General features: G+C 40.3%; 1 protein-coding gene across 2 annotated transcripts in view; it reads right to left on the bottom strand.

Annotated features, from left to right (window-relative positions):
- Positions 1-13,600, bottom strand: part of LOC148480474 (extracellular calcium-sensing receptor-like) — a 35,428-nt gene extending 21,828 nt beyond the window's left edge. Inside the window, exons 1-2 of one of the 2 annotated variants that reach the window (XM_088454323.1) lie at positions 13,361-13,600; positions 10,261-11,067 (exon numbers count right to left, since the gene is read on the bottom strand). In XM_088454323.1, the coding sequence (XP_088310449.1) occupies positions 10,261-11,058 (798 nt within the window). In that variant the 5' untranslated portion in view covers positions 11,059-11,067; positions 13,361-13,600. Of the gene's footprint in view, positions 1-10,260; positions 11,068-11,218; positions 13,290-13,360 lie in introns of those variants that run through there. The other variant, XR_015871978.1, reaches the window with a different exon arrangement.
- Positions 13,601-15,123: the final 1,523 nt, after the last annotated feature.

Below are 15,123 nucleotides of genomic sequence, written 5' to 3'. Positions count from 1 at the left end.
AATAGCTAACAATATCCGTTCATGTAAGCCAAAAAAATGTAACATGCAATCAAGTAATGTAATTCCAGCATGATACTCATCGTTAGTTAAACCTTTGTTGTAGCAATAAAGTGTGGCCCGGCCCGACAGCTGTTTTGGTACCCTCTGGTACCTTCTTCCAAGGGCACTGCCACATACACTAATGCCTCATGTCTTATAGCACCATGACAACCTGCACCTGAAAACAAACGACGTCAATCAACAGCACTCACTTGTAGATGATCTTCTCACCTGCAATCTCCGGAAAGTGGAGCCACGCGTTCAGCAAAAAAACAGAAGTCCACCGCAGCTTGCGTTCTAGCAACTGGAAATGATGTTCCGGTTGTTCTGTGCTATTTCTAAATACATTATATCAGTTTTAAAATACCATTAGTGCAGTGTATTGATGCCAATGAGTTCAGGCCTGGCTATAAAGGTGCTACAAGGACAAACACACACAAATTAGACAATAACAACAAAAAACATCAAAGCAAGTCAGGAAGATGCATAGGAAAAAGGCATGTCAGAATATATGAAAATTAATTATAGAAAGCAGTTCAAATTGAGTTCTTCATTTAGTCCACCAGGTGAAACTGTATGGAGATCATATATCCAGCGACACTCCTTTTGCAGTAAAAGTTTGTTACGATCGCCCCCTCTTATCAAAGGTGGTACATGGTCAATGGGCATTACTTTAAAGTCCATCAGGCTATGGCCCTTTTCAATAAAGTGTTTAGCAACTGGTGGAGTATTGCTGTCTATTCCAACCAACGCTTTGCGTATTGAAGATCTGTGTAAAGCTATTCGCTCCTTCAGCATACGTACAGTTTTACCTACATATAGCTGGTTACAAGGACATTTTATCACATACACAACATATTTGCTTTCGCAATTCAAACGATGTTGTATCTTATATTCTTTGTTGGTATGTGGATCTTTGAAAATATCACCAGTTGTCATAAATCTGCAGTTGGTGCATCCTGAGCATCTAAACACACCATTTTTCAATGTAAGCCAAGTATTTTGCTTTTTGATCCCAACATCAGATCTTGTTACAATGTCCTTGATATTATTACTACGCTTGTAGCTGATTAATGGGGGATCTTGACAGCTAATTGACAGGGCCGGGTCCAACTGCACAATGTGCCAATGGCGTAAAATTGCCTTTTTGATGGTTTGTGAACAGACTGAATATGTCGTGTTAAATATTAACCTCTCAGGTTTCATTCTTATTTCATTCTTTTTCAACAAAGCCAGTCTGTCGATTTGTAGACATTTATCTGTTGCATCTTTAATTTCCTTAGGGTCATAGCCTCTTTCAATATATTTATCGCCCATTTGTTGTAGAGCTTTAGGTAGCTCAGTATTATCAGAAGTAATACATGTTACTCGCAATAGTTGTGAATACGGTAAACCTTTTTTCAGGGGCCATGGATGGAAACTATCTGCCGCCAATAGTGTATTTTTATTGGTTACCTTAGTGTAAACCGATGTTTTAAATAGACCATTTATTTTTTCAATCGTAACATCAAGATAATTAATGTTTACTTTACTAAAGTTGAGTGTAAACCTTATCGTGCTATTAATAGCATTCAAATGATCTACCATTTCCAAGAGACTTTTTTCACCTCCAGACCACACCATGAATACATCATCAATATATCGTACGTAAAATAGAATATATTTAGCCAAAAAGTGACTCATGATGCTCTTTTTTTCATAAACGTGCATGAATAAATTAGCATACGTCGGGGCCATAATCGAACCCATCGAGGTGCCCTGGTGTTGCAAAAAAAATGTATTATCAAATAAGAAGTAATTTTTATGTAATATAATGTCAATTAATAAAGTACCAAAATCGACTGGTGGTCCCTTATAGTGTGGGCTGGAGGTGATCATCTTTTTAACTGCTTGCATTCCATCAGCATGTGGAATGTTGGTGTATAAGTTAACAATATCCATTGTAACAAGTAACACTTCCTTAGATGGACAGACAAAATTTCTCAGCATATTTAGAAAATGTGTAGTATTACGTACATAATAATCAGTATTCTGAACAATAGGTTGTAATAAGTAGTCTACATGTTTAGAGATCGGTTGACACAGCGACCCTTGGGAGGAAATTATAGGTCTACCTGGTGGTCTAGAGAGAGACTTGTGTATCTTCGGTAGAATATAAAGTAATGGAATAATCGGGTGCTCTTGTATCAAAACTTTAGACAACATCTCATCCACCCAACCATTAACTACTCCCATATTAATGATACCCTCAATCTCTCGTTTATACCTCCAGGTAGGATCACTCGTCAACTTCTGGTAGCATGTTTCATCTTCGAGTTGTCTATAAACCTCTTTAATATAATCCATCCGATCTAGTATTACCACGCCACCGCCTTTATCAGCGGGGCATATGATTATATTTTTATTATCTTGTAAGGATTTAATTGCATCGGCTTGGTCAGATGTAAAATTATGGTAGGAAACCTAAATGTCTACAAATCGACAGACTGGTTTTGTTGAAAAAGAATGAAATAAAAAATAAAAAACCTGAGAGGTTAATATTTAACATGACATATTCAGTCTGTTCACAAACCATCAAAAAGGCAATTTTACGCCATTGGCACATTGTGCAGTTGGACCCGGCCCTGTCAACTAGCTGTCAAGGTCCCCCATTAATCAGCTACAAGCGTAGTAATAATATCAAGGACATTGTAACAAGATCTGATGTTGGGATCAAAAAGCAAAATACTTGGCTTACATTGAAAAATTGTGTGTTTAGATGCTCAGGATGCACCAACTGCAGATTTATGACAACTGGTGATATTTTCAAAGATCCACATACCAACAAAGAATATAAGATACAACATCGTTTGAATTGCGAAAGCAAATATGTTGTGTATGTGATAAAATGTCCTTGTAACCAGCTATATGTAGGTAAAACTGTACGTATGCTGAAGGAGCGAATAGCTTTACACAGATCTTCAATACGCAAAGCGTTGGTTGGAATAGACAGCAATACTCCACCAGTTGCTAAACACTTTATTGAAAAGGGCCATAGCCTGCTGGACTTTAAAGTAATGCCCATTGACCATGTACCACCTTTGATAAGAGGGGGCGATCGTAACAAACTTTTACTGCAAAAGGAATGTCGCTGGATATATGATCTCCATACAGTTTCACCTGGTGGACTAAATGAAGAACTCAATTTGAACTGCTTTCTATATCTAATTTTCATATATTCTGACATGCCTTTTTCCTATGCATCTTCCTGACTTGCTTTGATGTTTTTCTTGTTATTGTCTAATTTGTGTGTGTTTGTCCTTGTAGCACCTTTATAGCCAGGCCTGGCTATAAAACTGATATAATGTATTTAGACATAGCACAGAACAACCGGAACATAATTTCCGGTTGCTGGAACGCAAGCTCCGGTGGAACGCACGCGTCACTTCCGGTTTTTCGCTGGATGCGTGGCTCCACTTTCCGGAGGTTCCAGGTGAGATCATCTACAGGTGAGTGCTGTTGATTGATGCCATTTGTTTTCAGGTCCAGGTTGTCAGGGTGCAATAAGACATGAGGCCTTAGTGTATGTGACAGTGCCCTTGGAAGAAGGTACCGGAGGGTACCGAAACAGCTGTCGGGCAGGGCCACACTTTATTGCTACAACGAAGATTCAACTAACGATGAGTATCATGCTGGAATTACATTACTTGACTGCATGTTACATTTTTTTGGCTTACATGAACGGACGTTGTTAGCTATTGGGCTATGTACCTTTTGATGGTTTTTATGGATTAAAACTATTTTTTGCATATGAATAAGGTGTGCCGGTCGTCTGGTGTTCTGGACTTTTGAGACTATTAATATTTGTGATCTGGCACCCTATGATCTTTTTATATAATAGTGAGAGTGTGCAGGATTTGCTGATCTTTGTGTATATATATATTATCTATTATCTAATATCTATTATTATGGATTACATATTATGTCTTTAACTAATTTGTGATGAATATTAACTAGGTGATGAACTATATGTCTGTATCCCAAGAACTCCCCTATGTAATTAACGCACTAGTGACATTTCCATAAGATTGGAATATGTAGAATCAACTTAACCAATATCAATTAGTTCTGTCTGGTGCTTGAATCGGCAAGTGCATAGTATTCCTATCCTGAGACCCTCCGTGATTACGGAGATCTAATTGGCTGGACCGCAACTGAATAGGAAGGTAAGGGTATTTAAACCCATCAGACCCGCCCATCGGGTGATTCCATGAGTAAGCTCAGACAAAATGCGCATCAGCGAGTGCTAGGGGTGCTCACACACTCTCGACTATTGACTAATGCTCATCACAGCTGTATGATCTGTATCTGAAGTAGTAATGTCACTAAATAGTACTGTCAATCCCAGCTGTATATGTGTGGCTGCTGTGAGTGCAAATACTTCATAAAGGAGCACCATTATAGCACCAAGCCACAAACATTTTGTATATCCACGAACATAATCACTGGCTACAGCTGTGTGCTTTAACAGACTCCACTGAATATATAACTAATTCCAAAAATCACATAGTATATATAGGGTATTTGAGGAATGAGCATACTATCATAAGTCACCCTACTCCCCTGATTTATGCGAAGATCGAATAACAGCAACATAATCATCTATATAAATAAAACCACTATTGTATAAATACTGTTATAAGCAAACACTAACTATAAGCAGCCAATTTCAGCTTTATATATGTTCTAACTGCTATTTGTGGAAAATTGTTGTATGTAGAATATGCAGCATTTACCATTACAAGCTGAACTACAGACAGCATGGAATGGACTGAGGGCCTGATTCAGAGCCGGACGCTCTGACCAGAGCACTCGCTCTGAATCAGGGCCCTCCTCCATGGAAATGGAGCGGCCTCCTGGCCGCTCGTATAGCTGTGGGTGACCACCCACAGCATATGCGAGTGGCCAAAAATATGGTCGCGATGGTCTTGACTTGCGATGGAGACCCTGCGGTAGGGTCTCCCTGCCACAAGCCCTGGATTGATTTTGGCTCTATCAGCCTGATCTGACCATGTGTATGCACCATAACACTTGTGGGTTACTGATATTTGTTACAGTTTATCTTGAGACAAATTTGTCATAAATGAGATTGTTACTATCTATATACTTTTTAACAACTTACTATACAACAAGCCATTGATAGGACTGATTTACAGCTGTCTAAGGAATTATTACTCCTTGATGGTATCAATATCCAATATATTAAACAGCTTACAGCAGTGGTTCCCAAACTTTTTTGAACCAAGGCACCCTAGAGTATCAACATTGTTTTCATGGCACCCCCTAGGCCAAAAGTTTGATATTGAGAAATGTAAAAAATAAGTGAAATAAAATGTGCTACCTGTCAACCTTAGGCTCAGTTATGTGATGGTGATGGTGACTGGTTTGCGCTTCTGTTTGTCCACATATTTACATTACATTGACCATAAATGATTTGATTTGGTGCTAGACCACCAACCTGAGTCACCCCTGCAAATGTCCCGAGGCACCCCAGAGTGCTACGGCACACAGTTTGGGAACCACTGGCATACAGTAAATGAAGTGAGACAAGTAATCAAACAGGAGGAGTAAACTAATATCGAATAATTGGGCAATAACTGCACCTTAAATTATACAGGAGAGGTTTATTCCCTGCTGTATAAATACCCAATTAATATAGTAGATTCACGCACATACTGTATATATGTGATTTATTCTACCGGAGGGAAACTATCTGTTATTAAAGGATAGACTACAGCCCCTTCTTGTAATCAGGGTGACGATATTAGTAACTATATAATGGTCAATTTGGAAGTATATACAGTCAGGTCCATAAATATTGGGACATTGACAGAATTTTCATATTTTGGCCTTTATTCACCACCACAATGGTTTTGAAATGAAACAAACAAGATGTGCTTTAACTGCAGACTTTCAGATTTAATTTGAGGGTAATTACATCCAAATCGGGTGAACGGTGTAGGAATTACAACGGTTTCTATATGTGCCTCCCACTTTTTAAGGGGCCAAAAGTAATGGGACTATCAACTCAAAAGCTATTTCATGGACAGGTGTGGGCTATTCCCTTGTTATTTCATTATCAATTAAGCAGGTAAAAGGTCTTGAGTTGATTCTAGGTGTGACATTTGCATATGGAATCAGTTGCTGTCAACTCTCAATATGAGATCCAAAGAGCTGTCACTATCAGTGAAGCAAGCCATCATTAGGCTGAAAAATCAAAACAAACCCATCAGAGAGATAGCAAAAACATTAGGTGTGGCCAAATCAACTGTTTGGAACATTCTTAAAAAGAAAGAATGCACCAGAGAGCTCAGCAACACCAAAAGACCCGGAAGACCATGGAAAACAACTGTGGTGGATGACAATAGAATTATTTCCCTGGTGAAGAAAAACCCCTTCACAACAGTTGGCCAAATCAAGAACACTCTCCAGGAGGTAGGTGTATCTGTTTCAAAGTCAACAATCAAGAGAAGACTTCACAAGAGTGAATATAGAGGGTTCACCACAAGATGTAAACCATTGGTGTGCCACAAAAACAGAAAGACCAGATTAGAGTTTGCCAAACAACATCTAAAAAAGCCATTACAGTTCCGGAACAACATCCTATGGACAGATGAGACAAAGATCAACTTGAACCAGAGTGATGGGAAGAGAAGAGAAGGAAAGGAACTGCTCATGATCCAAAACATACCACCTCATCAGTGAAGCATGGTGGTGGTAGTGTCATGGCGTGGGCATGTATGGCTGCCAATGGAACTGGCTCCCTTGTATTTATTGATGATGTGACTGCTGACAAAAGCAGCAGAATGAATTCTGAAGTGTTTTGGGCAATATTATATGCTCATATTCAGTCAAATGCTTCAGAACTCATTGGACGGCGCTTCACAGTACAGATGGACAATGACCCGAAGCATACTGCAAAAGCAACCAAAGAGTTTTTTAAGGCTAAAAAGTGGAATGTTATGCAATGGCCAAGTCAATCCCCTGACCTGAATCCGATTGAGCATGCATTTCACTTGATGAAGACAAAACTGAAGGGAAAAAGCCCCAAGAACAAGCAGGAACTGAAGACATTTGCAGTAGAGGCCTAGCAGAGCATCACCAGGGATGAAACCCAGCGTCTGGTGACGTCTATGCAGTCCAGACTTCAGGCTGTAAATGCCTGTAAAGGATTTGCAACAAAGTATTAAAAAGTGAAAGTTAATTTTAGGATTGTTTAGTTTGTCCCATTACTTTTGGCCCCTTAAAAAGTGGGAGGCACATATAGAAACCATTGTAATTCCTACACCGGTCACCTGATTTGAATGTAATTACCCTCAAATTAAATCTGAAAGTCTGCAGTTAAATCACATCTTGTTTGTTTCATTTCAAAGCCATTGTGGTGGTGAATAGAGGCCAAAATATGAAAATTCTGTCAATGTCCTAATATTTATGGACCTGACTGTATGTGTGTAAACTAATGACATCACGAATTAGAGTGTAGCAAGAGGAATTTGTTTTCATCTTGCTATAAGGCTATTCAGCTAATTAGAAACTGAATATAAATCAATTACTTCACGGAAAAATTATATAACTGGATAATAAGTGAAGAAGATATCCTTGAGCAATAGGGGATCCACAGTACACGTTATCAATAATTTTCGTGCCATCATAAATAAGTCTGAGTGAGATAGGCACACTTAATATACGCAGTGTGTTCAATCAAGTGAATAACAAATTGGATAAATAAGACACTAAACTTTTTTTCACAATACAATGCTCATTTATTTGTACCATACTTAATACAGAACTAATTCAGAACAAACTTCAGACCATTGTTACTTTTATCATTCCTGTATTTTACTATCTGAGGAGCTGATACCCAGATACGGTAATATCATAAGGAGTCTTTTTGAATGTGTGACAATACCCCAGGCACATTATTTTAATCTTTCATTTCAATTTCTTTATCTATATATTATTTTATAAAATTCGCCATGATTATAACTCCCGAAGGGGAACTACATATATTTTAATGAATACTCAATAAAAGTTTTCTTTTATGTGTTTATATTTAGTCACATTCGAATAGTGCACCATTATACTACCCCTTTTCTTGTGTGCTTGCTGCCTGCCGGTGCACTAGCCGCAATTAGCTGGCTGTCCAGAACCAAATCCACATCTGCTGTGCTGCTGATGGCACACAGGGAGAAGGCAAGAAGCTGCTGGAGGTACACGGGGAGGTGAGTTGCTGGTTGGACTCTGTGTGGCATAGCATGAATTAGCTCTGTTTAGGAGCAAATGTATGTGTAGGGTACTGCTCCTTACTAAATTGGACTAATTCATCCAGGGCCAATTTTTTTTTTAAATATTATTTGAATAATCTGCCCCATAACCCACCACAGACATTCTTTATTGTGGTAGATTTCAATAAAACTAGTCCAGAACTCGTGATCCCTGCCTGTATAAAATAGAAGAACAAATGGACAAAATATGTGGTTAAAGAATAACATAGATTGTTAGCATGTAGTGAGGGGGGGCCTATATTAGTCTCCGGGTGCCCCCACTACAAAAAACAATATTTGGATAGTCTTGTGGCCCAACTGTCATTGTACAGGGTATTTTCAAAAATTTTAAATATTAAATATGTAAATTTTTACTTATGGTGGGCCCCAAATAATGGTGCCTTTCTACAAAATTTTCAAGAAATATTATTCATTTTAATGTATTTAATGTTGTTGTTATGTTTTTATTGTTTTTCATAGTTTGCTGTTTTTACTGTTATTTGAGATTTTTTTTTTAATAAACTTAAAAAAAAAAAAAAACTTTCTCCCAAGGCAGATGATAGTACAATAGAGCTCTACATTTCAGAAAGACAATACTAAGTGGTCTGTAATTTTTGGAATTGCAAATCCCACCAAATAGTCAGAAAAATCAGCAGCATTAGCATAGGTCAGCAGCATTAGCATAGGTAGGCGGCCATTGACATAACTATACATGGTCATTAGCGTAATACATTAGCTATTGGTGGTCAGCAGTGTGATCTATAGCATTGGTGGTCAGTGGACAATAGCAGGAGAAAGTGTAAAAAAACATTGAAATGTATACATAAATATTAGATGCAAAAGTACATCATAGGGCAGCAACAATAAAGTTTGCAAAGTTTGCATAAACATACCTGATCAGCTGTACTCCTGTCTGCCTGTGCTCCTAATGCTGCCATCTCTCTCCACGCCTATCCAAGCACAAAATGGAGGAGGGGAGGGTCCAGGATGACGTCTGCATCGGCCAAGTCATTGCACATATCGTTCTGTCGTTTGGTCGTGCGTACACATTCAACGATATGCTGCAAGTCACTAACCTGATTGAGCTGCTTGTCCAGATGACAAATGATGTGGCTTATGATGCGCAGTAGCATGCATTGTACATGATATAGTGCGTACACACTAGACAATGTGAATTATGTATCGTATGATCCAGCCTATATCGCTCGGATCGAACGATATATCATCTAGTGTGTACGCACCTTAATTCTGGATTTAATATGATACTTTTGTAGCTTTACATAGGTTTTTGGCAGACTGCCAATTTCCACTTGAGCCAGCCCCAGAACTTGTGTAATTTATGAGTGTCCCTATTTTTAGGGATTGTGTGACAGTGTGTGGCCCTGATGAAGTTCAAACCTAGGCAAAAACCTAATCCTGGTCAAACTACACCACCCTGCCAAATTTGGTGGAGGTAGATCTAAAACTCCGGCCGTGCATAAAGGACAAACAGACACGCTTTCTCGCTTCCTATATAGATTTAAATTGTTTCAAAACACATTAGTGCGAGCAGATAATTTGAATAGTGATAATGTCCAGTTGCCTAATGTTCAGTAATTTAATTATAAATGTATCTTGTAAGACACAGTTTATCAAATGTATGTAATTACGATCTCAAGTATTGATACAACATTACCAAGGTGGCCCTCAATTGAATTGTGTTGTAGAAATGTGTCCATCTGCAATCTAAGCAATTGTCATTTTTTTTTAATTTTTGGTTATATTTTTGATGCATTTTCAGATGAATATATATTAAAATGAATTATTTAAATTAAGGTGACATTTTCCTTATTAGAGAGTCTCACAGTCCAGTACTGTACAATGCTGTTTTATTTGTGTCTTTTTTTCAGGTACAAATTTTAATTTTATTATTTCTTACCTTCCAACCTTTTAAGTCTTGAAATTTTAGTTTATATATATCACTTAATCTTTCTCTTAAAGGTGTCTCTTGATACATTTCATGTAATGCGTAAGCTACAGCATAAACTGAATTATATACAAAGTAGCTCATGCCTGTGAATCGGAGATTACAATGTGAGAAAATGATTTGCCTTCCATTCTCCACACCTGTGCAATTTCGTCTCCTGGGGTTGAATGGACATCGATTTTCACAAAGTTCATCCCACCAGGTTGTAAATGTCCGCCCTGGTGGGAATCTACTAGGATTAACTTCACGGACAAACTTAATGAATTCTGGCTGTTCATTTTTATGCATGGTGAATCTCAAAGAGCCATTGACAGCAGTGTCATTTAGAATGCTAAATATTCTGAAACTGGACTCTGCTATATGGATCCACACCTTCCCTGGTATGCTGGTTATGTGTACATTGAGTTCCAGGTAATAAACATTATTTTTTGATCCATAGATGAGTATAACGTTTGCTGTTGAATTTGCTATGGTTCGTTCAATGTCTTTGATCCTGTCAGGGCTGTAGTCATTAATAGAGGGTACAAGCTTAATAAATTCAATGCACCCCCCATTATCTACAATCATGTTTTTAATAATCTTTATAGCATTTATACTGCTATCATCATCTGGATATACAATACCAACCCACATCCAACCAAAGTGCCTCATTAGGGCAATTATAGCAGCATATAAAGTATTTTCACTAGGTACTGCACGGTAGAATAAGGGGAATTTCTGTTTATTACTTTGTAGAGGTTCTTGAGACATGAAACTGACCTGCAATAAAATAAAATAAGAAAACAGGTGAAAATATTACAACACATTACTAATATTAAAGCAGGTATATATATATATATATATATATATATATATATATCTCCAAAAAAAACCCACTAAAGGGTGCATATAAAATAAACTAAAACTGGTATTCTCTGTTTTCCAGCTGATTATCTGAAGATTTATGGTGACTGACAATGGTTAAATTGTTCTAAGGGGAATCAAGTATATGAAAGTTATAAACCTGCCCCAACAAACAAGGATAGCAATGGTGCTATACCCAAATTTCTGTAGGTAATACCTCAATCAGTGGCGGAACTCCCGGAGATAATTGAATCATTTGCTGCTGGGCCCTGAAGGGAGAACCCAGCTCCATTGTCACCCAGCCATTCCAGCTGCTACTGAGGAACAGAGGAGCCGCTGAACTTTGATCAGCAGTGGCGCTCCTCCTACATGACGTGCTGTAGTGCTCTATGGTTGCAGATGTCACATAGCATGTGTGCCCATATGTGCACACATGGGGGTTTCCTGCCCACCGATCAGTAAGTGTATTGCGGACCGCAGTGAGTGTGGTCCGCACTATTCAGTAACAAACACACCGCCGGTGGCGATGTGTTTGTTTTAGCAACCAATGAATATCAGACAGACTCTCATTTGCTGCTGCATCCACGGAGGGAGCCGGGCTGGAGCTCACTCATGAGCTCCGCCTTCCGGCTCCTGCAGTGGTGATTAGAGAGATGTCATGGTGTTTCTCCCATAGTGCCGAGCGGGAGGACAGAGGAGCAGATGGTGGCGGGTGCAGGAATGGGGATTCAGGTAAGTAATCTGTGTGTGTCTTGTGTTATATATGTTAGGTGCACTGCATAAGGGGACCACTACTGGGGGCACTGTATAAGGTGCACTGCATAGGGGGACTTACTACTGGGGGCACTACATAGGGGGGACCCGCTACTGGGGACACTGTATAAGGGGCACTGCATAGGAAGACCAACACTGGGGGCACTACATAGGGGGCACTGCCTAAGGGGCACTACTGAGGGCACTGTATAAGGGGCACCACTTGGGGCCCTGCATAGGGGGACCACTACTGGGGGCACTACATAGGGGGGAACTGTATATGGGGCACTGTATAAGGGACACTACTGGGGGCACTGTATAAGAGGCACTACTGGGGCCACTGTATAGGGGGGCCACTACCTGGGGCACTGTATAAGGAGCACTACTGGGGGCACTGCATAAGGGGACCACTACTGGGGAGACTACATAGGGGGGCACTGTATATGGGACACTACTGGGTGCACTGTATAAAGGGCACTACTGGGGCACTGTATAAGAGAAACTGCATAAAGGGACCACTACGGGGGATCATGTGGGAGAGCATCCAGAGCCAGCCCAGCTTATAAGCAGTGTGGCAGTAAAAAACATGGTAAGTGCAAGCCTAGCTCTATGAGGATAGGGCAGGTGGTGGGGGGGAGGCAGCTGGGGCAGGCATAGGTGCCGGGGAGTGGTAAATTTTAATTCGTGGGGGGCACCAACATTTATCTTGCCTCTGGGCAACTGGGATGAAGTTACGCCACTGACCGGAATCAGTATGTAATGCTGGCTGTCGGGTGCCTCCTGTCAAAATGCAGACAGCGGCATCCCGATGGTTGGTATCCTCCCACCTTCTCCCCCTAACCCTCCCTTTTTGTAGTAGTAAAAGATTTGTACAGTGCTTGCCCTCTACAAATAGTGTTGATGGATATATGTAATGGGTGAAACAAGAAATGAATAGATGCCAATTGTGTATACAACCATGAATTTTATTCAATACTAGGTATGTATGCAGTAACTATAATAGACACAAATGCCTGGTGCCCAATGTTAGGGTGTTGGTTAAAACAAATGTAAAAGATATGTAGAAATGTCAGAATGTTCCTAGATGTACTAAACCCCTAGGAGGGATTGAGGGTGTGGGCTGGCTGGCTCACTTGTACAATGTCACTGAATAAGTGTCCCAAAGGGATCCTCAGTACGGCGTCCCATTACTGGTCCCCTGGATATTAGAGTACAAAGTATCCTAGTGGTAGCCTGTGGTGCCCGGGTTCCCTTCAGGATGGGATGCTGCAGCTGTGCGACAGTGTGGCAGGGATCCCTGGCTGGTGAGCTGGACGGCGTCCGGGATCAGTGCAGCGTCTGAGTAACATGGCACCGGGTCCCGATTGCGCTCCTGCCTACTCCACCTAGAGAGGGAGCGGACCAGTGTCAACCTATAGATCTCCACCGGGCACCCTGTCTCAACGTCAGAACTCACCTGGCTCTTGCCGCATTGCTGCTGTCTCCCTCTTCTGTCCTCTATGTATGTCTGCACGGCTCCTTCTGTCAGCACGGCTACTGGATGCGGACTGCTGCTGGGCTCCCGTCGTCACTTCCGGGTCATGTGACCGCTAATATCAGGATTGTAGAAGCACTGCCCATCTGATGCAGTGGTAAATGGTGGTTGGCAAATGTGGAGACTGTGTGAAAAAAGCTCCAACGCGTTTCGGCCATTTGTGGCCTTCCTCTAGGAGTGTTGTAGTATGGTCTTGAAAGGGAGGGGGTAAAATTCTCGTGGAGGTACAACCTCCAAATGATTGACAGCTCAAATCTCCTTGCTGATAGGTCCTTCAGTGTAAGTAAATAATTAAATAGTAAATGCAGGTGTTATTCCTCATGCACATATGTTTAATAAAGAAGAGAAAAAAAAAAGGGGAATGAGAGAAGAATTCTGGAATAAACCCTTAGGGTTGTAATTGGTACAAGTAAAAAATTTTACACCTCAAGAGGTTGTGTATACATATACAGAACCATACAAGATATGAAGCCATATGTGAATACATACATGTGTTAACTTAGATGTAATTGTAGTTATGTTTTGAATTAATTTGGATAAAGCAGTAGAAAATACGGAAGAAAAAAATATGTTTGCTTTTATCTGTCGAGATGTTTCAATGTTCAATATCACCTAACCATTCAGAGAATATATTACTTATTTGTGGATCAGTTGAATATTGTATATTCAAGGACAGATGATGGATTTGACCTCATTATCTATGTTTAACCCTTTTGGCACTAAAGTGTCCAAAATGACCATGTGTCTGAGTTCCTCTTTGTTGATTTGTCTATTGAAGTCTCCTCCAATTTGGTTTTACATGTTTGATTCCTATGAATTCTAGATGTGTGGGGTCACATTGATGGAATTCTTTGAAATGTGCAGACAGGGGGTGATCCTCGGTTCCTTTTTGGATGTTGTGAATATGTTCATTCACTCTAACTCTCAGTTGTCTAATCATTCTCCCCTCATACTGTTTCATGCAGGGACATGTTAGTAGGTATATGACCCCTTTGCTGTGGCATGATATATGGTCCTTGATTGGGAGTGTTGAGTGGTTATAGGTGGATGTTATTGCAGGCTGGGCAGGTTCCACAGTAGTAGAAACCTTCTCCCAGCGGAGCACCAGTTAATGTACTCTGCATCAATTCTCGTGGTTTAAAATGATTCTTGACTAGTTTGGTTTTGTAGTCTGCTGCTTTGCAAAAAACTACTTTGGTTGAGATGGTAAAATGGTAGATAGTGTTTTATCTTGTAAAAGAATTGGCCAGTGTTTCCTAATGATGTTTTTGACTCTGTTCGCCTGACTCGTGTATTGAGCCTTTTTGTAGCCTAACCCTCCCCACCCTGCACTTTAAACCTAACCCTCCCCGTTAGTGCCTAAACCTGAATTCTCCCCCTTTGTGCCTAAACCTATCCCTCCTCCCTTATTGCCTAACCCTAACCCCCTCCAGTGGAGCCTAACCCTCCCCTCTAGAGGTGCTTAACCCTAACCTCCCCCAAAAGATAATGATAACCCTGCTATGCTATTTAAACCTAACCCACCCTCCGCAGCTAACGCTAAGGGCGCCCGTCTTACCTTCTTTCGGGCTGTCGTCCTCCTGAATTCCAGCGTCGGGATTAAGATAGGCATCGGTATTTAGATGCCTATCTTAAGTCCTTTTGTCAGGCTTCCAGTATCAGGATTGAGACAAGTGGCATCACGG

The sequence above is a fragment of the Taudactylus pleione genome, unplaced genomic scaffold, assembly GCF_031769625.1.
Source record: "Taudactylus pleione unplaced genomic scaffold, aTauple2 ptg000612l, whole genome shotgun sequence".
Lineage (NCBI taxonomy): Eukaryota > Metazoa > Chordata > Amphibia > Anura > Myobatrachidae > Taudactylus > Taudactylus pleione.
Note: the sequence above shows the minus strand (reverse complement) of the source record. Positions and strands in the feature narration are given on the sequence as shown.